Raw genomic sequence first — 22,694 nt, 5'->3', positions numbered from 1 at the left:
ATCGCCCCAGCCTGGCCAGGGCCCTCTGCAGAGCCTCCCTGCCCCCCAGCAGATCAGCGCTCCCCCCGACTGGGTGTCGTCTGCAAACTGGCTGAGGGTGCCCTCGGTCCCCTCCTCCAGATCATCCATAAAGACATTGAACAGAACTGGCCCCAGTACTGAGCCCTGGGGACAGCACTGGTGACCGGCCGCCACCTGGGAAGGAGGGTGAGGGACAGCGGGAGCTGGGGATGGGGACACCAAGGGAAGGGGACACCAGGAGCCAGGGTGGGGACACCAAAAGCAGGGATGGGGACACTGGAAGCTGCAAGAGGGACAGCAGGAGATGGGATGGGGACACCACGAGCAGGGATGGGGACAGCGAAAGCTGTGACAAGGGACCGTGAGCGCGGTGACGGGGGAGCGCGGGGGCCAGGCCAGGCACGCTGCCGTGTCCCTGCTGCGTGATGGTGACCGTGGGGGCCAGCGGGGGCCAGCGGGGGCCAGCCGGGCCGGTAACCGGCAGGGCTGGCCACGGGACACAGAGTTTGAAATAAATCCTTCTCCTTGGACCCAGGATGTGTTGGGGGACTGCGGAGCTGGGGGGGGAGGGGGGTGCAGGGCTGGGGGCAGCGATGGGGTGGCTGAGGGTGCCCTCCATCCCCTCCTCCAGATCAATAAAGACATTGAACAGGACCGGCCCCAGTACTGAGCCCTGGGGACGCCACTGGTGACCGGCCGCCAACTGGGTTTGACTCCGTTTCATAAATCCGCGCTGGCTGGGCCCGATCCCCTGCTCGTCCCGCGTTGTGCCGTGTGACGGCGCTCCGGCCCATCTCCGTAACCTTCCCCGGCACCGCGGTCGGGCTGACGGGCCCGCGGTTCCCCTCATCCTCCTCCTTGTAGGTGGGCGTCGCGTTCGCCAACCTCCGGTCAACCGGGACCTCCCCGCTCCCCCAGGATGCTGACAGACGATGGAGAGCGGCTCCGTCAGCGCCTCCGCCACCTCCCTCGGTGCCCTGGGCGATGGGACCCCCCCCCCTTCCCCAGCCCCACAGCGGCAGGAGGAGGCTGCAGCCACCTCCCTGCCCCGGTCGGGGTGCCGAACCCCCAGCGGAGACCCCGGAGGGATCCCCAAGCACGGAACACCCCGGGCCCGGCTCTTGACGCGTGTTTATTAGGCAGGGGAACTCCCCCTGCTCCGGTGAGGACCGCAGGCAGGGTTGGCAGCAGCGGGTAGGACGCGGCGGGGGGAGCCCGCGGCGGGGTTGGCAGGGATCTCGGGGGGTTGCGACCGATGCTGGGGGACAGAGGACGGACGGCGTCGGAGCTGATGCTCAGGGGCTGGAGTTATTTCAGGAGCCCTGAGGGGGGGGAAAAGGGGAGAAATCAGCGGGGCGGTGGGCTGGGGGCTGCTCCAGCCGGGGTCGGGGGGAGAGGGCCGTTACCTGCAGCCTGGGGAGCGAGGCGCCCTGGAACGCGGAGAGACAAGGTCAGCGTCGGAGCAGGGGCAGCCCCCGCCCCGCGCGCAGGGGACACCCCAGACCCCAGGGACCCCCCCCACCCAGCGTCCCGACCGCTCACCTTCTTGCGCACGTAGAGGAAGAGCCCCAGCGCCAGGAAGATGAGCCCCAACACGAAGCCCCCCACCCCCGTCAGCATCTTGCTCCTGGCGGCGTCCGGCTGCAGCTCTGCGGGGACGAGAGCAGGGGCTGAGGGCTGGGGGGGGCCCCCGTCCCCCTCCCCACCTGGAGCAGGGCCTTGGGCCCCCACCCCGGGCTGCCGGACAGGGCAGGGCCTTACCCCAGTCCTGGGTGACGGGGTGCTGCAGGCTGACGTGCTCCACCTGGCACGTGTAGGTGTCCCCGCGCTGCGGGGTGGTTTCCAGCATCACCAGCACCTGGTAGGTCCAGTCTCCGTTCTGGATCACGTCCGTGGACACCACGCGCTCCGTCTCCTCCTGCCCGTTCTTGAACCACTTCACCTCAATCTCCGCGGGGTAGAAATCCATCACGGCGCAAACCAGCCTGTCCGTCTGGGGCAGGGAGCTCGACTGCACGGGGTAGATTTCCACCTCGGGCTGAACTGGGGGAGAGCGAGGGAGAGCTGGGAAGGGGCTGGGAGAGCACAGGGGCCACCCAGCCTGGCCCAGGGCTGTCCCCGTGGTGCCCACGCAGGACGTGGGCCAGGGAGGGTGCAAGGAGGTCAGGGAAGGGCGCAGGGGCGGCCCAGGGCCCTGCCCACGTGCGGCAGGGACGCGCCCTCCCCTCCTGCGAGCCCGGGGGCTTGGCTTGTGCCCATCCCCCAGGGAAATGTTCTGCCACGCACTCACCTCTCCTCTCCACGGTGAAAGGGGTCACCACCCCGTAGTTGTGTCGGCAGTACCTGTCCACCGCAGCCCGTTTCTGCTCCAGTATGTCCGGCTGGCTGTTCAAGTACTTGGCTTGGGGCTCGCCCAGGGGGGTGTCGGGCACATAGAGCCCCACATCGCTGTCGAAGTGCATGAACTGCTCCCGGTTGTGGATGCGCCTCTCCACAAACCTCACCCGCTCGGTGCCGTTGGTGAAGTAACAGTCGCACTTAAACTGGAACTGTACGTACCCTGCTCGTGCAGACACGGGAAGGTCAGGGCTCCGCTGTGGCTTCCCCGCCCCATCCACCCCCAGTGCCCCAGGGAACTACTCCAGTGCCCAAGAGCTGGGGGAGGTGGGGAGGATGACATGGGACCCCCCCTCAACGCCATCCCACCCCGCCTTTTCCACTCGTCTCCCTATCCTACTCATTGTCCATAGCCTCCCCCGATACCGAGCTCCACCCCAGGCTCTGTGTAGGGCCTAATCCCCCTCCCAGCACCCAGCGCCTCCCCACGCCGTGGGTCTGAGCTCACCTGAGGTCTCCTCGCCATGAGCCACGTCGGCTCCCAGCACCACCAGTGCCACCAGCACGGCCCCAGCCCCCAGGACACAACCAGTCTCCATCACTGCCCACAGCAGAGGCTGGAAAGGTGCTGGGACCCCTGAGCGAGCCGGACTCTGCCAGTTTGGGGTGTCCTGCCCAGTGCTGGGACTGGGAGTCCCAGCAAGGACCAGTGAGTGGTGGGGCTGGGCAGCATCACCTGTCACCAGGCAGAGCTGGGCCCCACAGGGCTCCCTCTGACACTTGTCCCCTGGCTGCAGCCTTGCTCCGCGGCACCCCAGGGCAGGCAGCAGGAGCTGGCCCGCGCCCGTAGGGATGGGAGAGCGACCCCAGGGCTCAGGGAGACTGGGGGGAGCTCGGCCTCGAGGAGAAGCCTGATGTGGGACCCCACAAGCCATGTCCTGGTAGTGGGGCCCTGTCTGAGCGTCCACCCGTCTGTCTGCTCTGCAGGGTGCTCTGTGCTGCTCCTCTGCCTGGGAACAGCTGAGGCAGCGTCAGGGCTCCCTCCTATTGGCTGAGCGTCTGGGGGGGCCCTGTTCCCCGAGCCCGGGGCCCCCAGCACACAGCTCCCCAGCCCAAGAGCAACGCCTGCCCCTCGCCTGATCCCGCTCTCGCTGCCCAGTGCCAGGAGAGGCGATGGCCGGAGGACGGGGCATCCCGCTGGCGCTGCTGGCTGCGCTGACCCTGCGGGGCGCGGGGGCCGTGAAAGGTGCGTGAGGGCGCCAGGGCCGTGGGCAGGTGGCTGTGGGGGCAGAGGTGGGGCGTGGGGGGCCCTGGACCCACGGGGTCCGGTACCAGGGCAGGATCAGGCACTGCCCAGTGCATGGGGAGCTCCGTCCCTTCCTGGCTGCGGGTAACCCCTGTGTGGGGAGGGGCCCCAGGCACACTCCAGGAGAGCAGGCTGTAGGAAGGGGGGACCCCCCCCTCCAGCTGTCCCTGCCCCCCTGCCACCCACCCAGTGCCCTGGCTCTGTGGGTGACATCCCTGCAGCACCCAGTGATCAGGAGCGTCACTTTGCAAGAGCTCCGATGGCCTGGCTGAAGGGGATGTTGAGGTATGGGGCAGGAGCGCTGGTGACCCAGGGCCCTGGGACCTTCCACCCCACCCCACAGCATGTCTGGGAGCAGGCCAGTGTCCCACAGCCTGGCTAGACCGTCACTGGCCCCAGCCTCAGGATGACAAACCGCCCCGGAGAGGACACTGCTGGAGATGAGGCAAAGATGGGGGGCCAGGGGCTCCCTTCCGCAGGGGCTCCGTGTCTCCCGCACCCATGAGCCTGCGGTGGTGGGGAGAGGCGCAGGGCGGGCTCTTGTCCCCATTGATGCCTCCCTGAGCCCTTACGGTGTCCCTGGTGGGAGCCCTGGAGGGCGATGAGAACATGGTGGGGCAGCCCCACGCCGGTGGGAGTTGCTGTTCCTAATGCCCATCTCCTGGCAGTGGGGCACACGATCCACCAAGCTGAGTTCCAGCAGCGGGTTGAGCCATTGCAGCAGGAGGGCGGCCAGTTCATGTTTGATTTCGATGGGGACGAGATCTTCCACGTGGACCTGCAGAAGCAGGAGACGATCTGGCGCCTGCCCGAGTTCGGGAAGTTCGCTTCTTTCGAGGCACAGGGAGCGCTGCAGAACAGTATCGTGGGCAAGTCGTGGCTGAACTTCCTGGCGAAGCAATCCAACGTCTCCCAGAGCCCTTTCGGTAACAACCCGGCCACGGCACGGCCAGTGCCTTCACCCCTGGGGACCCTGCCAGGGCCGTCGCTGCCACACCCTGAGGCCCAGCCGGCAGCGGGGTGCACAGCGCCCTGCTCCTCTGGAGCCCGTGGAGACCCGGGCACAGCCCCAGGCTGGGGTGCGGGGTCTCCCCGGGTGGGCAGTGAGGCACAACAGGCCCTTTTCTAACCAGCCCTGGGCACCGTGGGGCTTGGCGGAGCCCAGGCTCTAGGGCAGCACTAACTCCTCCCTCCTCCCCGTTGTCCCCAGTGCCACCTGAGGTGACGGTGTTCCCCAAACGCCAAGTGGAGCTGGGGGACCCCAACGTCCTGACCTGCTACGTGGACAAGTTCTGGCCATCCGTGATCTCCATCACGTGGCTGAGGAACGGGCAGGAGGTGACGGACGGCGTCCTTGAGACCATCTTCTACCCACGGGACGACAACAGCTTCCGCAAGTTCTCCTACCTGCCCTTCATCCCCGCGCGGGGGGACTACTACGACTGCCGCGTGGAGCACGAGGGGCTGCCCACCGCCCTCCTGAAGCACTGGGGTGAGGATGGGGGCTGGGCCGGGGCCCGGACGCCTGGGTCCTCTCCCCTTGCAGGTAGCGAGGGGGGCTCAGCGCCCCATCCTCACCCCCCCTCACCCCTCCGCAGAGCCCCAGGTGCCCCTCCCCGTCTCCGAGAGCACCGAGACCCTGGTGTGCGCCCTGGGCCTGGCCGTGGGCATCGTCGGCATCATCGTGGGCACCATCCTCATCATCAAGGCCATGAAGATGAACAGCACCCGCAACCAGCGGGGCCTCTTGTGAGGGGGCAGAGCCCAGGGTGCCCTCACAGCCCTGCACCCCCCACCTGCTCCTGCCGTCACGTCCCAGCTGCGTACCCCACCCTCCAGCTCCGTCCCCGCGGCCAAGCCCTGCGCCCTGCGTTGCCCAACCACGAGCCGTGCACCCCACCCCATGCCCCGTGTCCCAGCCCTGCACCGCACATCCCTGCCCCGAACCCCCAGCCCCGCTCCACCCCACCGGTGCCCCCTTGCCTTGCCCCATGGGCACCCCACTGACTGGGGCTCTGGCTTCCCGGGCTCTGGGGTGCTTCCGAGCAGCAGTAAAGGTGATTGGGGACAGCTTGGCACCACTGAATCTGTTTGCCACCGGTTCTCCTGCACCCTTCTCACCCTGGCGAGAGTGTGTGGTGGGACTAGGGCGACTTGGGGGGCTCGTGGGGCTGTCAGGGCTTTGGGGGAGGGAGCAGCAGCAGCGGGGGGGTGGCAGGACGCCTGGGTCCTTGCGGGGGTGTGGTGGGTGCCGTGTTGGAGTGCAGGGCAGCCTTCCATGAGGGGGCGCGGCAGGAGGGACGGGAGAGGCGATCACGGCTGGGGCTGCACAGGGTGCCCCACCCCAGGGCCCCGCTCCCTGCCCTGCCCACCACAGCGGGGTCAGGCACCAGGAGGGGGACACGGAGCCACCAATCGGAGCAGGCGAGGGGACCCATGACCCCTCACCCCATCCGTGATCCATCCCGGAGGCGTCGGGATGCCGCCCACCCCCTGCCCCCGCCACGGGATGGGGTGTTGGCCCCCCCTCGCACTGTCCCCCCACGATCGGCAGCCCCAGGCCACCAAGCACTTCTGGTCCCCGCTGAGGACGCAGAGCCCTGTCACGGACTCACGGCCCTGGCCCATGGTCCCCAAACAACCAGGACCGGAGGTTACCGCGACACTTTATTAGGCAGAGCCAGAGCAGCCGAGGGCCACCGTCGCAAGGCCCTGGGGACCCTGGGGCTGCAGAGCAGTGACAACAAAGCTGAGCTGGGATGGGAGGGAGGGGGTGACCCCGGGGATCAGTGCGGGGGCGTGGGGCTCCGGGACGGGGCAGTGCGAGGCGGAGGCGACACTGGGGGCAGAGGACGGAGAGTGGCGGAGCAGCTGCGCAGGGGCAGGAGTTTGTTCAGGAGCCCTGTGGGGAGAGAAGAGGGGGTGACCACCGGCATGGGGGACAGTGTGTCCCCAGGGCTCTGCCCCGGCGCTATCGGGGGACACGCTCCATATGGACGCGCTGCCCCCGGGAGCAGGTGGGGACCAGCCTGCACAGGGAGGGTGGAGCAGGGTGGGGGGAGAGGGCCGTTACCTGCAGCCTGGGGAGCGAGGCGCCCTGGAACGCGGAGAGACAAGGTCAGCGTCGGAGCAGGGGCAGCCCCCGCCCCGCGCGCAGGGGACACCCCAGACCCCAGGGACCCCCCCCACCCAGCGTCCCGACCGCTCACCTTCTTGCGCACGTAGAGGAAGAGCCCCAGCGCCAGGAAGATGAGCCCCAACACGAAGCCCCCCACCCCCGTCAGCATCTTGCTCCTGGCGGCGTCCGGCTGCAGCTCTGCGGGGACGAGAGCAGGGGCTGAGGGCTGGGGGGGCCCCCGTCCCCCTCCCCACCTGGAGCAGGGCCTTGGGCCCCCACCCCGGGCTGCCGGACAGGGCAGGGCCTTACCCCAGTCCTGGGTGACGGGGTGCTGCAGGCTGACGTGCTCCACCTGGCACGTGTAGGTGTCCCCGCGCTGCGGGGTGGTTTCCAGCATCACCAGCACCTGGTAGGTCCAGTCTCCGTTCTGGATCACGTCCGTGGACACCACGCGCTCCGTCTCCTCCTGCCCGTTCTTGAACCACTTCACCTCAATCTCCGCGGGGTAAAATCCCGTCACGGCGCAAACCAGCCTGTCCGTCTGGGGCAGGGAGCTCGACTGCATGGGGGAGACCTTCACCTTGGGCTGAACTGGGGGAGAGCGAGGGAGAGCTGGGAAGGGGCTGGGAGAGCACAGGGGCCACCCAGCCTGGCCCAGGGCTGTCCCCGTGGTGCCCACGCAGGACGTGGGCCAGGGAGGGTGCAAGGAGGTCAGGGAAGGGCGCAGGGGCGGCCCAGGGCCCTGCCCACGTGCGGCAGGGACGCGCCCTCCCCTCCTGCAAGCCCGGGGGCTTGGCTTGTGCCCATCCCCCAGGGAAATGTTCTGCCACGCACTCACCTCTCCTCTCCACGGTGAAAGGGGTCACCACCCCGTAGTTGTGTCGGCAGTACCTGTCCACCGCAGCCCGTTTCTGCTCCAGTATGTCCGGCTGGCTGTTCAAGTACTTGGCTTGGGGCTCGCCCAGGGGGGTGTCGGGCACATAGAGCCCCACATCGCTGTCGAAGTGCATGAACTGCTCCCGGTTGTGGATGCGCCTCTCCACAAACCTCACCCGCTCGGTGCCGTTGGTGAAGTAACAGTCGCACTTAAACTGGAACTGTACGTACCCTGCTCGTGCAGACACGGGAAGGTCAGGGCTCCGCTGTGGCTTCCCCGCCCCATCCACCCCCAGTGCCCCAGGGAACTACTCCAGTGCCCAAGAGCTGGGGGAGGTGGGGAGGATGACATGGGACCCCCCCTCAACGCCATCCCACCCCGCCTTTTCCACTCGTCTCCCTATCCTACTCATTGTCCATAGCCTCCCCCGATACCGAGCTCCACCCCAGGCTCTGTGTAGGGCCTAATCCCCCTCCCAGCACCCAGCGCCTCCCCACGCCGTGGGTCTGAGCTCACCTGAGGTCTCCTCGCCACGAGCCACGTCGGCTCCCAGCACCACCAGTGCCACCAGCACGGCCCCAGCCCCCAGGACACAACCAGTCTCCATCACTGCCCACAGCAGAGGCTGGAAAGGTGCTGGGACCCCTGAGCGAGCCGGACTCTGCCAGTTTGGGGTGTCCTGCCCAGTGCTGGGACTGGGAGTCCCAGCAAGGACCAGTGAGTGGTGGGGCTGGGCAGCATCACCTGTCACCAGGCAGAGCTGGGCCCCACAGGGCTCCCTCTGACACTTGTCCCCTGGCTGCAGCCTTGCTCCGCGGCACCCCAGGGCAGGCAGCAGGAGCTGGCCCGCGCCCGTAGGGATGGGAGAGCGACCCCAGGGCTCAGGGAGACTGGGGGGAGCTCGGCCCCGAGGAGAAGCCTGATGTGGGACCCCACAAGCCATGTCCTGGTAGTGGGGCCCTGTCTGAGCGTCCACCCGTCTGTCTGCTCTGCAGGGTGCTCTGTGCTGCTCCTCTGCCTGGGAACAGCTGAGGCAGCATCAGGGCTCCCTCCTATTGGCTGAGCGTCTGGGGGGGCCCTGTTCCCCGAGCCCGGGGCCCCCAGCACACAGCTCCCCAGCCCAAGAGCAACGCCTGCCCCTCGCCTGATCCCGCTCTCGCTGCCCAGTGCCAGGAGAGGCGATGGCCGGAGGACGGGGCATCCCGCTGGCGCTGCTGGCTGCGCTGACCCTGCGGGGCGCGGGGGCCGTGAAAGGTGCGTGAGGGCGCCGGGGCCGTGGGCAGGTGGCTGTGGGGGCAGAGGTGGGGCGTGGGGGGCCCTGGACCCACGGGGTCCGGTACCAGGGCAGGATCAGGCACTGCCCAGTGCATGGGGAGCTCCGTCCCTTCCTGGCTGCGGGTAACCCCTGTGTGGGGAGGGGCCCCAGGCACACTCCAGGAGAGCAGGCTGTAGGAAGGGGGGACCCCCCCCTCCAGCTGTCCCTGCCCCCCTGCCACCCACCCAGTGCCCTGGCTCTGTGGGTGACATCCCTGCAGCACCCAGTGATCAGGAGCGTCACTTTGCAAGAGCTCCGATGGCCTGGCTGAAGGGGATGTTGAGGTATGGGGCAGGAGCGCTGGTGACCCAGGGCCCTGGGACCTTCCACCCCACCCCACAGCATGTCTGGGAGCAGGCCAGTGTCCCACAGCCTGGCTAGACCGTCACTGGCCCCAGCCTCAGGATGACAAACCGCCCCGGAGAGGACACTGCTGGAGATGAGGCAAAGATGGGGGGCCAGGGGCTCCCTTCCGCAGGGGCTCCGTGTCTCCCGCACCCATGAGCCTGCGGTGGTGGGGAGAGGCGCAGGGCGGGCTCTTGTCCCCATTGATGCCTCCCTGAGCCCTTACGGTGTCCCTGGTGGGAGCCCTGGAGGGCGATGAGAACATGGTGGGGCAGCCCCACGCCGGTGGGAGTTGCTGTTCCTAATGCCCATCTCCTGGCAGTGGGGCACACGATCCACCAAGCTGAGTTCCAGCAGCGGGTTGAGCCATTGCAGCAGGAGGGCGGCCAGTTCATGTTTGATTTCGATGGGGACGAGATCTTCCACGTGGACCTGCAGAAGCAGGAGACGATCTGGCGCCTGCCCGAGTTCGGGAAGTTCGCTTCTTTCGAGGCACAGGGAGCGCTGCAGAACAGTATCGTGGGCAAGTCGTGGCTGAACTTCCTGGCGAAGCAATCCAACGTCTCCCAGAGCCCTTTCGGTAACAACCCGGCCACGGCACGGCCAGTGCCTTCACCCCTGGGGACCCTGCCAGGGCCGTCGCTGCCACACCCTGAGGCCCAGCCGGCAGCGGGGTGCACAGCGCCCTGCTCCTCTGGAGCCCGTGGAGACCCGGGCACAGCCCCAGGCTGGGGTGCGGGGTCTCCCCGGGTGGGCAGTGAGGCACAACAGGCCCTTTTCTAACCAGCCCTGGGCACCGTGGGGCTTGGCGGAGCCCAGGCTCTAGGGCAGCACTAACTCCTCCCTCCTCCCCGTTGTCCCCAGTGCCACCTGAGGTGACGGTGTTCCCCAAACGCCAAGTGGAGCTGGGGGACCCCAACGTCCTGACCTGCTACGTGGACAAGTTCTGGCCATCCGTGATCTCCATCACGTGGCTGAGGAACGGGCAGGAGGTGACGGACGGCGTCCTTGAGACCATCTTCTACCCACGGGACGACAACAGCTTCCGCAAGTTCTCCTACCTGCCCTTCATCCCCGCGCGGGGGGACTACTACGACTGCCGCGTGGAGCACGAGGGGCTGCCCACCGCCCTCCTGAAGCACTGGGGTGAGGATGGGGGCTGGGCCGGGGCCCGGACGCCTGGGTCCTCTCCCTTGCAGGTAGCGAGGGGGCTCAGCGCCCCATCCTCACCCCCTCACCCCTCCGCAGAGCCCCAGGTGCCCCTCCCCGTCTCCGAGAGCACCGAGACCCTGGTGTGCGCCCTGGGCCTGGCCGTGGGCATCGTCGGCATCATCGTGGGCACCATCCTCATCATCAAGGCCATGAAGATGAACAGCACCCGCAACCAGCGGGGCCTCTTGTGAGGGGGCAGAGCCCAGGGTGCCCTCACAGCCCTGCGCCCCCCACCTGCTCCTGCCGTCACGTCCCAGCTGCGTACCCCACCCTCCAGCTCCGTCCCCGCGGCCAAGCCCTGCGCCCTGCGTTGCCCAACCACGAGCCGTGCACCCCAACCCATGCCCCGTGTCCCAGCCCTGCACCGCACATCCCTGCCCCGAACCCCCAGCCCCGCTCCACCCCACCGGTGCCCCCTTGCCTTGCCCCATGGGCACCCCACTGACTGGGGCTCTGGCTTCCCGGGCTCTGGGGTGCTTCCGAGCAGCAGTAAAGGTGATTGGGGACAGCTTGGCACCACTGAATCTGTTTGCCACCGGTTCTCCTGCACCCTTCTCACCCTGGCGAGAGTGTGTGGTGGGACTAGGGCGACTTGGGGGGCTCGTGGGGCTGTCAGGGCTTTGGGGGAGGGAGCAGCAGCAGCGGGGGGGTGGCAGGACGCCTGGGTCCTTGCGGGGGTGTGGTGGGTGCCGTGTTGGAGTGCAGGGCAGCCTTCCATGAGGGGGCGCGGCAGGAGGGACGGGAGAGGCGATCACGGCTGGGGCTGGACAGGGTGCCCCACCCCAGGGCCCCGCTCCCTGCCCTGCCCACCACAGCGGGGTCAGGCACCAGGAGGGGGACACGGAGCCACCAATCGGAGCAGGCGAGGGGACCCATGACCCCTCACCCCATCCGTGATCCATCCCGGAGGCGTCGGGATGCCGCCCACCCCCTGCCCCCGCCACGGGATGGGGTGTTGGCCCCCCTCGCACTGTCCCCCACGATCGGCAGCCCCAGGCCACCAAGCACTTCTGGTCCCCGCTGAGGACGCAGAGCCCTGTCACGGACTCACGGCCCTGGCCCATGGTCCCCAAACAACCAGGACCGGAGGTTACCGCGACACTTTATTAGGCAGAGCCAGAGCAGCCGAGGGCCACCGTCGCAAGGCCCTGGGGACCCTGGGGCTGCAGAGCAGTGACAACAAAGCTGAGCTGGGATGGGAGGGAGGGGGTGACCCCGGGGATCAGTGCGGGGCGTGGGGCTCCGGGACGGGGCAGTGCGAGGCGGAGGCGACACTGGGGGCAGAGGACGGAGAGTGGCTGGAGCAGCTGCGCAGGGGCAGGAGTTTGTTCAGGAGCCCTGTGGGGAGAGAAGAGGGGTGACCACCGGCATGGGGGACAGTGTGTCCCCAGGGCTCTGCCCCGGCGCTATCGGGGGACACGCTCCATATGGACGCGCTGCCCCCGGGAGCAGGTGGGGACCAGCCTGCACAGGGAGGGTGGAGCAGGGTGGGGGGAGAGGGCCGTTACCTGCAGCCTGGGGAGCGAGGCGCCCTGGAACGCGGAGAGACAAGGTCAGCGTCGGAGCAGGGGCAGCCCCCGCCCCGCGCGCAGGGGACACCCCAGACCCCAGGGACCCCCCCCACCCAGCGTCCCGACCGCTCACCTTCTTGCGCACGTAGAGGAAGAGCCCCAGCGCCAGGAAGATGAGCCCCAACACGAAGCCCCCCACCCCCGTCAGCATCTTGCTCCTGGCGGCGTCCGGCTGCAGCTCTGCGGGGACGAGAGCAGGGGCTGAGGGCTGGGGGGGGCCCCCGTCCCCCTCCCCACCTGGAGCAGGGCCTTGGGCCCCCACCCCGGGCTGCCGGACAGGGCAGGGCCTTACCCCAGTCCTGGGTGACGGGGTGCTGCAGGCTGACGTGCTCCACCTGGCACGTGTAGGTGTCCCCGCGCTGCGGGGTGGTTTCCAGCATCACCAGCACCTGGTAGGTCCAGTCTCCGTTCTGGATCACGTCCGTGGACACCACGCGCTCCGTCTCCTCCTGCCCGTTCTTGAACCACTTCACCTCAATCTCCGCGGGGTAAAATCCCGTCACGGCGCAAACCAGCCTGTCCGTCTGGGGCAGGGAGCTCGACTGCATGGGGGAGACCTTCACCTTGGGCTGAACTGGGGGAGAGCGAGGGAGAGCTGGGAAGGGGCTGGGAGAGCACAGGGGCCACCCAGCCTGGCCCAGGGCTGTCCCCGTGGTGCCCATGCAGGACGTGGGCCAGGGAGGGTGCAAGGAGGTCAGGGAAGGGCGCAGGGGCGGCCCAGGGCCCTGCCCACGTGCGGCAGGGACGCGCCCTCCCCTCCTGCGAGCCCGGGGGCTTGGCTTGTGCCCATCCCCCAGGGAAATGTTCTGCCACGCACTCACCTCTCCTCTCCACGATGAAAGGGGTCGACACCCCGTAGTTGTGTCGGCAGTACCTGTCCACCTCAGCCCGTGCCTGCTCCAGTATGTCCGGCTGGCTGTTCCAGTACTTGGCTTGGGGCTCGCCCAGGGGGGTGTCGGGCACATAGAGCCCCACATCGCTGTCGAAGTGCATGAACTGCTCCCGGTTGTGGATGCGCCTCTCCACAAACCTCACCCGCTCGGTGCCGTTGAGGAACTGACACTCATACACAGCCAGCTCCTGGAAAACCGCTGTTTGTGCAGGGAGGCCGGTCAGGGTGGCCGGCTCCCCCTCCCCAGCTGCTCTCAGCACCCCGGGCAGGGCAGGGGAGGGCAGGGAGGCACCGTGGAGCCCCCTCCCCTCCCCCCCCCCCTCCCAGCCTCCCCCACAGCCGCACAGCTGCGATAGGACTGGAGGTGTGATCCTGACCCTGCCAGGACTCCAGTCCCAGCCTGGGGACTGGGAAGAGCCGGAGGGGACCTGGGGGGACCTGGGCGGAGGGGAGACTGTCACCCAGAGGGCGGGGGGCAGGAGGGGACACGAGAAGGGGTGGATGCAGGGACGCAGCCCAGGGGAAGGGAGGGGGCAGGAGGGAGCCGGGGCAGGAGGGAGCCAGGGCAGAACTGAGCCAAGAGGCTGTTGCCGGGGTTCAGCGAGGGAGGGGGGAGCATCTCCCCCAGCTGTTGGGGAACTGGGTCTCACCTGGAGCCCACTGCTCCCAGGCCCTGCGGAGGACAGACAACAGGACAAGGGACTGGGTGGGGGCAGCCCTCACACATCTGCGGGGGGTCCCAGGGGTGTGTGGGGGGGTCCTCTCCTCACCGTTCCCCCACCGACACCCAGCGCCTCCCAGGGCACGTGTGGCACCCATCCCCACCAACACCCTTCCCATGCTGACAGTCTGAGCTCACCTGAGGTCTCCTCGCCACGAGCCACGTCGGCTCCCAGCACCACCAGTGCCACCAGCACGGCCCCAGCCCCCAGGACACGACCAGTCTCCATCACTGCCCACAGCAGAGGCTGGAAAGGTGCTGGGACCCCTGAGCGAGCCGGACTCTGCCAGTTGGGGTATACCCCAGCCCTGCCCAGTGCAGGGACTGGGAGTCCCAGCGAGGACCAGTGAGGAGCGAGGCTGGGCAGCATCACCTGTCACCAGGCAGAGCTGGGCCCTGCAGGGCTCCCTCTGACACTTGTCCCGCGCCGGAGCAGTGACCCCAGGGAGGAGGCTGCCGGCCCCAGCCAGCACTGGGGCTCCCCGGCCTCAGTGGCCCCCCACCTCCACCCTCCCCAGAGCCCTCTCCAGGGGTGTGCGCGGCCCAAGTTCACCAGTGCACCCCCGCGGGACCCTGTCTGAGCGTCCATCCATCTATCTGCTCTGCAGGGTGCTCTGTGCTGCTCCTCTGCCTGGGAACAGCTGAGGCAGCATCAGGGCTCCCTCCTATTGGCTGAGCGTCTGGGGGGGCCCTGTTCCCCGAGCCCGGGGCCCCCAGCACACAGCTCCCCAGCCCAAGAGCAACGCCTGCCCCTCGCCTGATCCCGCTCTCGCTGCCCAGTGCCAGGAGAGGCGATGGCCGGAGGACGGGGCATCCCGCTGGCGCTGCTGGCTGTGCTGACCCTGCGGGGCGCGGGGGCCGTGAAAGGTGCGTGAGGGCGCCGGGGCCGTGGGCAGGTGGCTGTGGGGGCAGAGGTGGGGCGTGGGGTGCTCTGGACCCATGGGGTGGGGTTGTGGGGATGGTGTATGGTTGGGTCAAGGTCCCAGGGTCTGCATGGGGAGCTCCGTCCCTCCAGCTGCAGGTAACCCCTGTGTGGGGATGGGCCCCAGGTGCACCCCAGGAGGGCAGGGCAGGCTGCGGAGGAGGGGGGGCCAGGACACTCATTCCCTGCCCTCCCCCAGCCCAGGTCTCCCTGCCCTCCTACCCCCCAGTGCCCCAGCTCCGTGGGTCAGGTCCCTGCAGCACCCACTGGTCCTGGGTGTCCCTTCGCAGTGGCTGTGCCCAAGGGCCTGGCCCAGGTGGGGTCATTGTGTGGGGCAGGACAGCCACTGCCCAAGTCCTTGGGGCCCTGGGACCGCCACCCCTGCCCCCGCAGCACGTCTGGGGACAGGCCCCTGCAGTCCCCACAGCCTGTCACTGGCCCCGGCCTCAGGTGATGAGGAAGGGAAACCTCCTGATGGCATGGAGGTGCTGAGCTGGGGGCTGGGGGCAGAGCGGGTGCCCCAGCACCCCCTTTCCTGGGAGGGGGTGTCAGCATCTGCCCAGCCCTGTGGGACCCCCGAGGGAAGGGAGAGGCTCCGGGTGGGCTGCTCTCCCCATCATGGCCTCCCTGTGCTCTCGCAGTGTCCCCAGGGGGAGGCCGTGGGGAGATGGGGCGAGCTCTGGGGCGGTGGGAAGGGCACTGACCCTAATGCCTGTCCCTTCCCAGTGGGCAACGCGATAATCCAGACTGACTTGTACCAGCGGGATGAGAGGCTGCAGCAGGAGGGCGGCCAGTTCATGTTTGATTTCGATGGGGACGAGATCTTCCACGTGGATCTGCAGAAGCAGGAGACGATCTGGCGCCTGCCCGAGTTCGGGAAGTTCGCTTCTTTCGAGGCACAGGGAGCGCTGCAGAACATTGCTGTAATGAAACAGAACTTGAAGATCATGACTGAAAACTCCAATCACTCGCAGGCAACCATCGGTAACAACCCGGCCACGGCACGGCCAGTGCCTTCACCCCTGGGGACCCTGCCAGGGCCGTTGCTCCCACACCCTGCTGCCAAGCTGGCAGCGGGGTGCACAGTGCCCTGCTACTCTGGAGCATGTGGAGACCCGGGCACAGCCCAAAGCTGAGGTGTGGGGTCTCTCTGTGAAGCACAGGTCTATGGGGCAGGAAACCTCAGCCCAGCCCCAGGCAGTGAAGCCTAGCTGACCCCAGACTGCACTAACCCCTTCTCCATCTCCCCCCAGCATCACCCGAGGTGACAGTGTTCTCTGAGGACCCTGTGGAGCTGGGGGACCCCAACGTCCTGACCTGCTACGTGGACAAGTTCTGGCCATCCGTGATCTCCATCACGTGGCTGAGGAACGGGCAGGAGGTGACGGATGGCGTCCTTGAGACCGTCTTCTACCGAGGGCAGGACTGCACCTTCCGCAAGTTCTCCTACCTGCCCTTCATCCCCGCGCGGGGGGACTACTACGACTGCCGCGTGGAGCACGAGGGGCTGCCCACCGCCCTCCTGAAGCACTGGGGTGAGGATGGGGGCTGGGCCGGGGCCCGGACGCCTGGGTCCTCTCCCCTTGCAGGTAGCGAGGGGGGCTCAGCGCCCCATCCTCACCCCCCCTCACCCCTCCGCAGAGCCCCAGGTGCCCCTCCCCGTCTCCGAGAGCACCGAGACCCTGGTGTGCGCCCTGGGCCTGGCCGTGGGCATCGTCGGCATCATCGTGGGCACCATCCTCATCATCAAGGCCATGAAGATGAACAGCGCCCGCAACCAGCGGGGCCTCTTGTGAGGGGGCAGAGCCCAGGGCTCCCGTCCTCTCCCCAACCAGACCCTCTGCACCCTCAGCCAGCCCTCGCCTCAGCCTGGTGGGAGCTGCTCACCCTGGTGCCCCATATCCCTGCCCCACCTCGTCAGCACCCTTCTCCCATGCGCACCACACGCAGACATGCTGGAGATGGCTCTAGAGCCAGACCCAGCAGGGTCCCGTCCCCACAGTGGGCTGGGCTACTTCCCATGGCTGGAGCGAGCCGGGGTGGCACCTGGGGCCACCCTGGCTCACCCACTGCCAGGGGAAATTGTTGCAGAGCCTGGGGGCCTGCACTGGTCCCAGTACCCAGCCCACACCACCACCACGCTGGGGCTGCCCTGCCCACAGCCCCTGGTCCCAGGGCCATCTCCAGCCGAGGACGCGGTGCCTCCTCCCAGCCCAGATGTGGGGTCTCCCCTACAGACCCCTGAAGGGAGGGGAGGTGTGCCCTGCCCCACAGCTTCCCCTCGGCGCACAGCCCTGCACCCTCCGCTTCTGCTCCGCTGCTTTGTCCCCACAATAAAGTGGGTTGGGGTTGATCCTGCCGTGCGACCCTCACCGTGAGTCCATTCTCTGCACCGTGCTAGGGGGTGACTGCAGCTCTACAGGCCTCCTTGGTGTCTGGGTGATTTATGGGGTGGTGGGTTGTGGGTGTGGGGCAGGGCTCTAGGGATCTAGCTACAGCTCTTGGACAGAGGGAAGGGGTAGGATGATCCCAGGACTCCTGGGTTCTCCCAGCCAATGTGGGTGGGATCTTAGCACCTCTAAAGAACAGCCCTGTCAGGGAGTTGCCCATTTATGGCTCCTGGGGGGAGATCACAGAGTCCATTGGCACATAGCCACACTCACGGCAAGGCCAGGAAGGGGCTCCGGCACAACCCGACCCATCCTGCTGCGCCACAGATGCCAGCAGCGGCCCTGGGGCACGTGGCTCCCTGGTTAACGAGGCTTGTTAACCCAGAGCCAACATCGGCTGGGGCCTGGACCCTGAGGCAGGGGAGTCCTCGCTGGCTCCACCAGCGCCCAGGGAGGCCCCCGGGGGCGGCTGGGCTCCACGACACCGGTGTTCACCCCATGGGTGCAAGGGCACGTGGCTGACCCCACTTGCAAGGCTGGGGGCCAAGGGACGACACAGAGGGGGAGCAGGCAAACTACAGGTGATGAGACTGGTTCCTCTGACAGCCCTGTTCCTGCAGACACCGGTCCCTGTCCTGCACACACACGTGCGCGTGTACCCTGGGCAGTGGAGGGGAAACCTGCAGCTGCACCTAAGAGCCATTAGCTGGGGCCGGGCGGGCGGGGGGGAGCAAAGCTGGATCTTGCCCTCAGCCAGACCAGTTCTCCCAGCATCAGCTTTGCCTGGTAACTGGCGACACCGCAGCCCTGCTTGGGAAGTCTCTGGCACTGCTTGTCCTGGTTCCCCTTTCTTTCCCCATCACCGCCTGGGTGCATGGGGTCTACACACGAGGCTTGTGCATGTGGGGCAGGGGCAGCAGGGTGCTCTGCAGGCAGGCCTTTGGCACTGGAGCTCCAGGTTGGGCCCGCGACGGGGTCCGAGCCCACAGGCCAGGGATGCGCTAAGCCCCACGTACGTGAGATTTTCACGCTCAGGGATTGAGACGGGGACACGAACCAGCAAAACCGCCGTTGCCATGGGGCTGTAGAGAAGGAGGCATTGAGGAAACCCCCAGACAAGGAGCAAATCCCTCCTGGGAACGGCGATGTAGACAAGGCAGCGCAGCGGCTCGGAGCCTGCTTCCCTTCTTGCTGGGAGCAGAAGGGGAAGATGCGGCTGGAACAGAAAGCGGATGACGTGCAGCGGGGAGGATGTGAAACACGGCTACCTCGCACATGGGTGGCATGCTGGGGCCGCGTGGGGATACCAGAAGCGTCACTTTAAGTCCCTGGTGGGAAGCACTGGGAGGGCGCACGGCCACGGGTCGATCCAGCATGGGGTCTGGTGCGAAGCAGAGCTCTCACTCCGGGGCCTGAATAAAAACTACCTGGAGACAGCCGATTCTAGCATAAAAAACAAAACAAAAAAAAAAGCAGCAACAGCTGAGCTCCCACCCCTGGCATCACACGGTGGTGACCAGACAGGAGCCGCTGTCCCTCCAGGGTAGATCTGGGGCTGGACCCCACCGTGGATATGTCTCCCCGCGACCCACGCACTGAGCTCAGCCCTGGAGAGTACTGGCACGCCTTGGGGACACGGCCGGAACAGAGGGGGTCGGCTGCGGCTGGGGACACAAGGCTTGTCCTTCCCGCTGGCGAAGGCACAACAAGCACCCTCAACCTCAGGAGGACACTCATGGGCCTGACATGAGATGTCAGCGGGGAGGGAAAAAGGGAATTGGTTTGGAAAGCGGATACAGTCCTGCACAGGTTGTAGGCAGCGCCGGGGGCGCAGGGCTGGCCAGAGGTGTCCAGGGGCTCCCGCCTTGACCATGCAGCCCCGGAGCCCAATAGGGGCACGTCCTAAAAGACAGGTCCCAAAAACCGTTGCCATTCGCTGCCTCCAGGCTTGGACGCATGCAGGGCCTGTAGCCAGCATGGAGCTGCCAGTGGGGGGGCTCCTGGCTGAGCCTCAGCTCCCACCCCCCAACTCCCAGAGGAACCCAGGCTCCCTGACCCAGCAATGCCCGGAGCAGGCAGGTTCCTGCAGCAGACGCTGCCGGCCCCACACCCTGAGACCAGGACCTCAGCTGCCTGGAGTCTGCCGGAGACTGGTGATGCAGCCCAGGGCTGCCTGCTGACTGGTTGGGCTGGGGTTACTGGAGGGCAAAGAGAGCAGGCAAGGCCCTTTCCCCGAAATGCTGGCGTGCCCCATGGCGGGGACACTGGCTTTGGCGGAAATCCCCTGTCTCTGTGGGTGCGGGAGGGGGGAGCCAGCGGGGGTAAGCCGGCAGGACGCACAGACGGAGCCTCCACTGGGCTGCTGGGCAGCTCTCACCTCACCCCGAGGACGCCAAGCCCTGCGGCGTCAGGGGCCTGAGGCCAGGAAGGGATCACTGCCGCATCAAGCCGAGCGGCCGCAGCACCGGCTTGCGCACAGGGGTGTCCCCTTTCATCGGGCATTGGCCCGTGGCGAGTCAGCTCCCTCGAGACCTGCGCCAACTCCAGCCATCCCCTCCGGCTGTGCCAGAGCTGTCTGAACAGGAGCCTCACGACACCGTTACCAGCCAGGAGCTGGCGCTCCCATCCCTTGTGCCACAGACACGCAGCCCCCACAGCTAAGGTGGTCCGTGCTTGGGTCACCCTTCCCACCCCCAGCCCCACGCCAGGGATCCCCTCTGCCTTCTTGAGACCTCAGGGCTGTCATGGGAAGGGGGAAACGGGTGTGAATGGTGTCAGGGGATTTCCAAGAGAAGGTTCCCTCCTCCCCCAGGGCTGCCGTGTCACCAGTTACCAGGGGAAAAATTGTGAGGGAAGACCCGAGCCCAGACAGCGACAGAGCCGAGCGAGCAGGATAATGCCCTCGCCCTCTCTGCGTATTCCTCCGGAGAGCGGCTTCCCAGCAGGCAGCACTGCACTGGAATGACACCCCACGCACCCCCAGGGATGGTATAACAATGACAATGCTCTGGAGTGGGTGAGAGACTCAAACACCCCCAAAAGATTCAAACACACCTTTTTACTACCGTCAGAACAGCTGCAGGAAGCAGGAGGGTGAGGGTGACTGGTATGCGAGAGCAGGGTGGGCAAGAGAAGAGCCACATCTCCCCCCACCCTTGAGCCACCCTGCGCCTCAGAGCTGGATCTGAGTTTGCACCGTGGAGCGGAGCAGGACAAGCACCATGCTGAGGTGGGAGCTGTTCCCAGCCCCACAGACCGCTGCACGGGAGAGCTGCAAGCAGGGGATTTAACCCACAAAGGGGAAGCACCTTTCAGGGGTCCTGGCCCTGGGCTGCTCCCGAAGCCCACTCCGTGCCACTGACACCGCAGTGCTGGGGGCAGGAACGTGATACTGGGAAGCAGGGCGGGGTGGCAACACAGCAGCCCTGGCATGCACCAGGACCGGTCCAGGCCCTTTGGACTCAGCAGCACTTTGCCCTAACTGCAAGGGGCACGGAGCAGCTCCAGGCACCTTCTCCTTCCCCAGGCCCTGCCCAGGGCGGTGCCACCCCAACCCAAGGGCAGGCCTGAGTCTGCTCCGAAGTGTAGCGCTGGAGCAGTCTCTGGTGAATTGGCGCGTGGTGAGCACGGGCAAGGCAGCACAGCAGGAGTCACGGGGTCCAGGTGGCTTCGATTTGCATCTGTCCTCTGTCACAGTGCCTAGCAGAGCTCCCTTCGTTTCAAGGGAGCCCGATGGTACATGTGGCTCTTGAAAACTCCATGAAAACCAAGGCCACTTCACCATCACACTGCCACCCTCCGGCCCAGCCTGTCCTTTGCACACAAGGTTTTGCTCCTCACTTATGGTTTCCATGTGTCGGGTCGTTCCTGGGCCAGGACTTCCTAAGCTTCAACACGGAGACCTCCACTTGCCTCGCTGAGCTGCCCGTGGAGCGATGCAGAAAGACAAATGCCTTGAGACCACACCTGCTGCAGTGGAAGAGCTTTTCATTAATACCTGCATCAGAGATGCTGAGAGATCCAACAGCGGCCACATTCAGTATCTCGCTGCCTACGCAACGCCAGCCAGCAACTCGCTTCTTGCCTGCCAAAAGGCAGACAGCTGGTGGGAAACAAGAGAGGCAGAACAGTCAGGTGGCACCCAGAGGGACAGTGCTGTCTCCTTGGGTCAGTGTTTTTTCACGATGCTTGAATGCCAGCCTGGCCAAGCGTCCTCTTCCCTGCTCAATATTTAAGCACCTGTAGCCGCATTTGGGACATGGCAGCTCAGGGAAGATCATAGAGCAGTTTAGGTTTGGAAGGGACCTCTAAAGGTCATCTAGTCCAACCCCCCTGCCATGGCCAGGGACATACTCACACCGCTGCTGCTTCCCGCCCTTTTCTCCCCTCACATCGCTTCCCACCCTTTTCTCCCCTCACACTGCTGCTGCTTCCCACCCTATGCTCTTTTCACACTGCTACTGCTTCCTGCCCTTTCCTCTCCGCAGGCTGCTGCTGCTTCCCGCACTTTTCTCCCCTCACGCTGCATCCCGCCCTTTTAAACTCCTCACACTGCTGCTGCTTCCCGCCCTTTTCTCCCCTCACAACGTTGCCACTTCCCGCCCTTTTCTCTCCTCACGCTGCTGTCTCTTCCCGCCCTTTTCTCTCCTCACGCTGCTTCCCGCCCTTTTCTCTCCTCACGTTGCTTCCCGCCCTGTTCTCCCCTCACGCTGCTTCCTGCCCTTTTCGACTCCTCACACTGTTGCCGCTTCCCGTGCTTTTCTCTCCTCACGCTGCTGTCGCTTCCCGCCCTTTTCTCCCCTCACACTGCCTCTCGCCCTGTTCTCCCCTCACACTGCTTCCCGCCCTTTTCTCTCCTCACAGCGTTGCCACCTCCCACCCTTTTCCCCCCCTCATGCTGCTGCCTCTTCCGCCCTTTTCTCCCCCTCACACTGCTGCCGCTTCCCGTGCTTTTCTCTCCTCACGCTGCTGTCGCTTCCCGCCCTTTTCTCTCCTCACGCTGCCTCTCGCCCTGTTCTCCCCTCACGCTGCTTCCCGCCCTTTTCTCCCCTCACAACGTTGCCACTTCCCACCCTTTTCTCCCCCTCATGTTCCTGCCGCTTCCGCCCTTTTCTCCCCCTCACACTGCTGCCGCTTCCCGCCCTTTTCTCCCCCTCACACTGCTGCCGCTTCCCGCCCTTTTCTCACCTCACGCTGCTTCCTGCCCTTTTCGACTCCTCACACTGCTGCCGCTTCCCGCCCTTTTCTCTCCTCACGCTGCTGTCGCTTCCCGCCCTTTTCTCCCCTCACACTGCTGCCTCTTCCCACCCCTTTCCCTTCTCACGCCACTTCCCGCCCTTTTCTCCCCTCACAACACTGCTGCTTCCCGCCCTTTTCTATCCTCACACTGCTGCCTCTTCCCGCCCTTTTCTCCCCTCACACTGCTGCCGCCTCCCGCCCTTTTCTCTCCTCACGCTGCTTCCCGCCCTTTTCTCCCCTCACACTGCTGCTTCTTCCCTCCCTTTTCTCCCCTCACACTGCTGCCACTTCCCGCCCTTTTCTCCCCCTCACGCTCCTGCCGCTTCCCGCCCTTTTCTCCCCTCACACTGCTGCTGCTTCCTGGCATTTTTTCTCCTCACGTCGCTTCCCGCCCTTTTCTCCCTTCACAACGCTGCTTCTTCCCGCCCT

General features: G+C 66.6%; 6 protein-coding genes across 6 annotated transcripts; 3 read left to right on the top strand and 3 right to left on the bottom strand.

The window, feature by feature from the left end:
* Nucleotides 1–1,134: 1,134 nt before the first annotated feature.
* On the bottom strand, nucleotides 1,135–3,293 carry LOC148051950 (class II histocompatibility antigen, B-L beta chain-like). Its single transcript, XM_087734902.1, has 6 exons — nucleotides 2,867–3,293; nucleotides 2,312–2,581; nucleotides 1,783–2,064; nucleotides 1,564–1,670; nucleotides 1,428–1,451; nucleotides 1,135–1,343 (listed from the first exon to the last, which is right to left on the bottom strand). Exons 1-6 carry the CDS (start codon nucleotides 3,291–3,293, stop codon nucleotides 1,335–1,337), a joined length of 1,119 nt encoding a protein of 372 aa, XP_087591028.1. The 3' UTR covers nucleotides 1,135–1,334.
* A 171-nt stretch (nucleotides 3,294–3,464) lies between these two features.
* On the top strand, nucleotides 3,465–5,734 carry LOC148051949 (HLA class II histocompatibility antigen, DR alpha chain-like). Its single transcript, XM_087734910.1, has 4 exons — nucleotides 3,465–3,604; nucleotides 4,333–4,590; nucleotides 4,875–5,156; nucleotides 5,263–5,734. The coding sequence occupies exons 1-4, from the start codon at nucleotides 3,532–3,534 to the stop codon at nucleotides 5,415–5,417; spliced, it is 768 nt and encodes a 255-aa protein (XP_087591036.1). The 5' UTR covers nucleotides 3,465–3,531; the 3' UTR covers nucleotides 5,418–5,734.
* A 579-nt stretch (nucleotides 5,735–6,313) lies between these two features.
* Nucleotides 6,314–8,478, bottom strand: LOC148051948 (class II histocompatibility antigen, B-L beta chain-like). Its single transcript, XM_087734901.1, has 6 exons — nucleotides 8,176–8,478; nucleotides 7,621–7,890; nucleotides 7,092–7,373; nucleotides 6,874–6,980; nucleotides 6,738–6,761; nucleotides 6,314–6,566 (listed from the first exon to the last, which is right to left on the bottom strand). The coding sequence occupies exons 1-6, from the start codon at nucleotides 8,264–8,266 to the stop codon at nucleotides 6,558–6,560; spliced, it is 783 nt and encodes a 260-aa protein (XP_087591027.1). The 5' UTR covers nucleotides 8,267–8,478; the 3' UTR covers nucleotides 6,314–6,557.
* Nucleotides 8,479–8,727: 249 nt separating this feature from the next.
* Nucleotides 8,728–11,039, top strand: LOC148051947 (HLA class II histocompatibility antigen, DR alpha chain-like). The gene is made up of 4 exons (XM_087734909.1): nucleotides 8,728–8,913; nucleotides 9,642–9,899; nucleotides 10,184–10,465; nucleotides 10,568–11,039. The coding sequence occupies exons 1-4, from the start codon at nucleotides 8,841–8,843 to the stop codon at nucleotides 10,720–10,722; spliced, it is 768 nt and encodes a 255-aa protein (XP_087591035.1). The 5' UTR covers nucleotides 8,728–8,840; the 3' UTR covers nucleotides 10,723–11,039.
* A 578-nt stretch (nucleotides 11,040–11,617) lies between these two features.
* LOC104017648 (class II histocompatibility antigen, B-L beta chain) lies at nucleotides 11,618–14,044 on the bottom strand. The gene is made up of 6 exons (XM_087734905.1): nucleotides 13,854–14,044; nucleotides 12,924–13,193; nucleotides 12,395–12,676; nucleotides 12,176–12,282; nucleotides 12,040–12,063; nucleotides 11,618–11,869 (listed from the first exon to the last, which is right to left on the bottom strand). The coding sequence occupies exons 1-6, from the start codon at nucleotides 13,942–13,944 to the stop codon at nucleotides 11,861–11,863; spliced, it is 783 nt and encodes a 260-aa protein (XP_087591031.1). The 5' UTR covers nucleotides 13,945–14,044; the 3' UTR covers nucleotides 11,618–11,860.
* A 393-nt stretch (nucleotides 14,045–14,437) lies between these two features.
* LOC104017643 (HLA class II histocompatibility antigen, DR alpha chain-like) lies at nucleotides 14,438–17,008 on the top strand. The gene is made up of 4 exons (NM_001320031.1): nucleotides 14,438–14,582; nucleotides 15,364–15,621; nucleotides 15,891–16,172; nucleotides 16,279–17,008. Exons 1-4 carry the CDS (start codon nucleotides 14,510–14,512, stop codon nucleotides 16,431–16,433), a joined length of 768 nt encoding a protein of 255 aa, NP_001306960.1. The 5' UTR covers nucleotides 14,438–14,509; the 3' UTR covers nucleotides 16,434–17,008.
* The last annotated feature ends 5,686 nt before the right edge of the window (nucleotides 17,009–22,694 follow it).

The sequence above is a fragment of the Nipponia nippon genome, unplaced genomic scaffold (genome assembly GCF_047370975.1).
Source record: "Nipponia nippon isolate SJK-2023a ecotype South Korea unplaced genomic scaffold, ASM4737097v1 scaffold_50, whole genome shotgun sequence".
Lineage (NCBI taxonomy): Eukaryota > Metazoa > Chordata > Aves > Pelecaniformes > Threskiornithidae > Nipponia > Nipponia nippon.
This window is presented reverse-complemented; position numbering and strand designations above follow the sequence as displayed.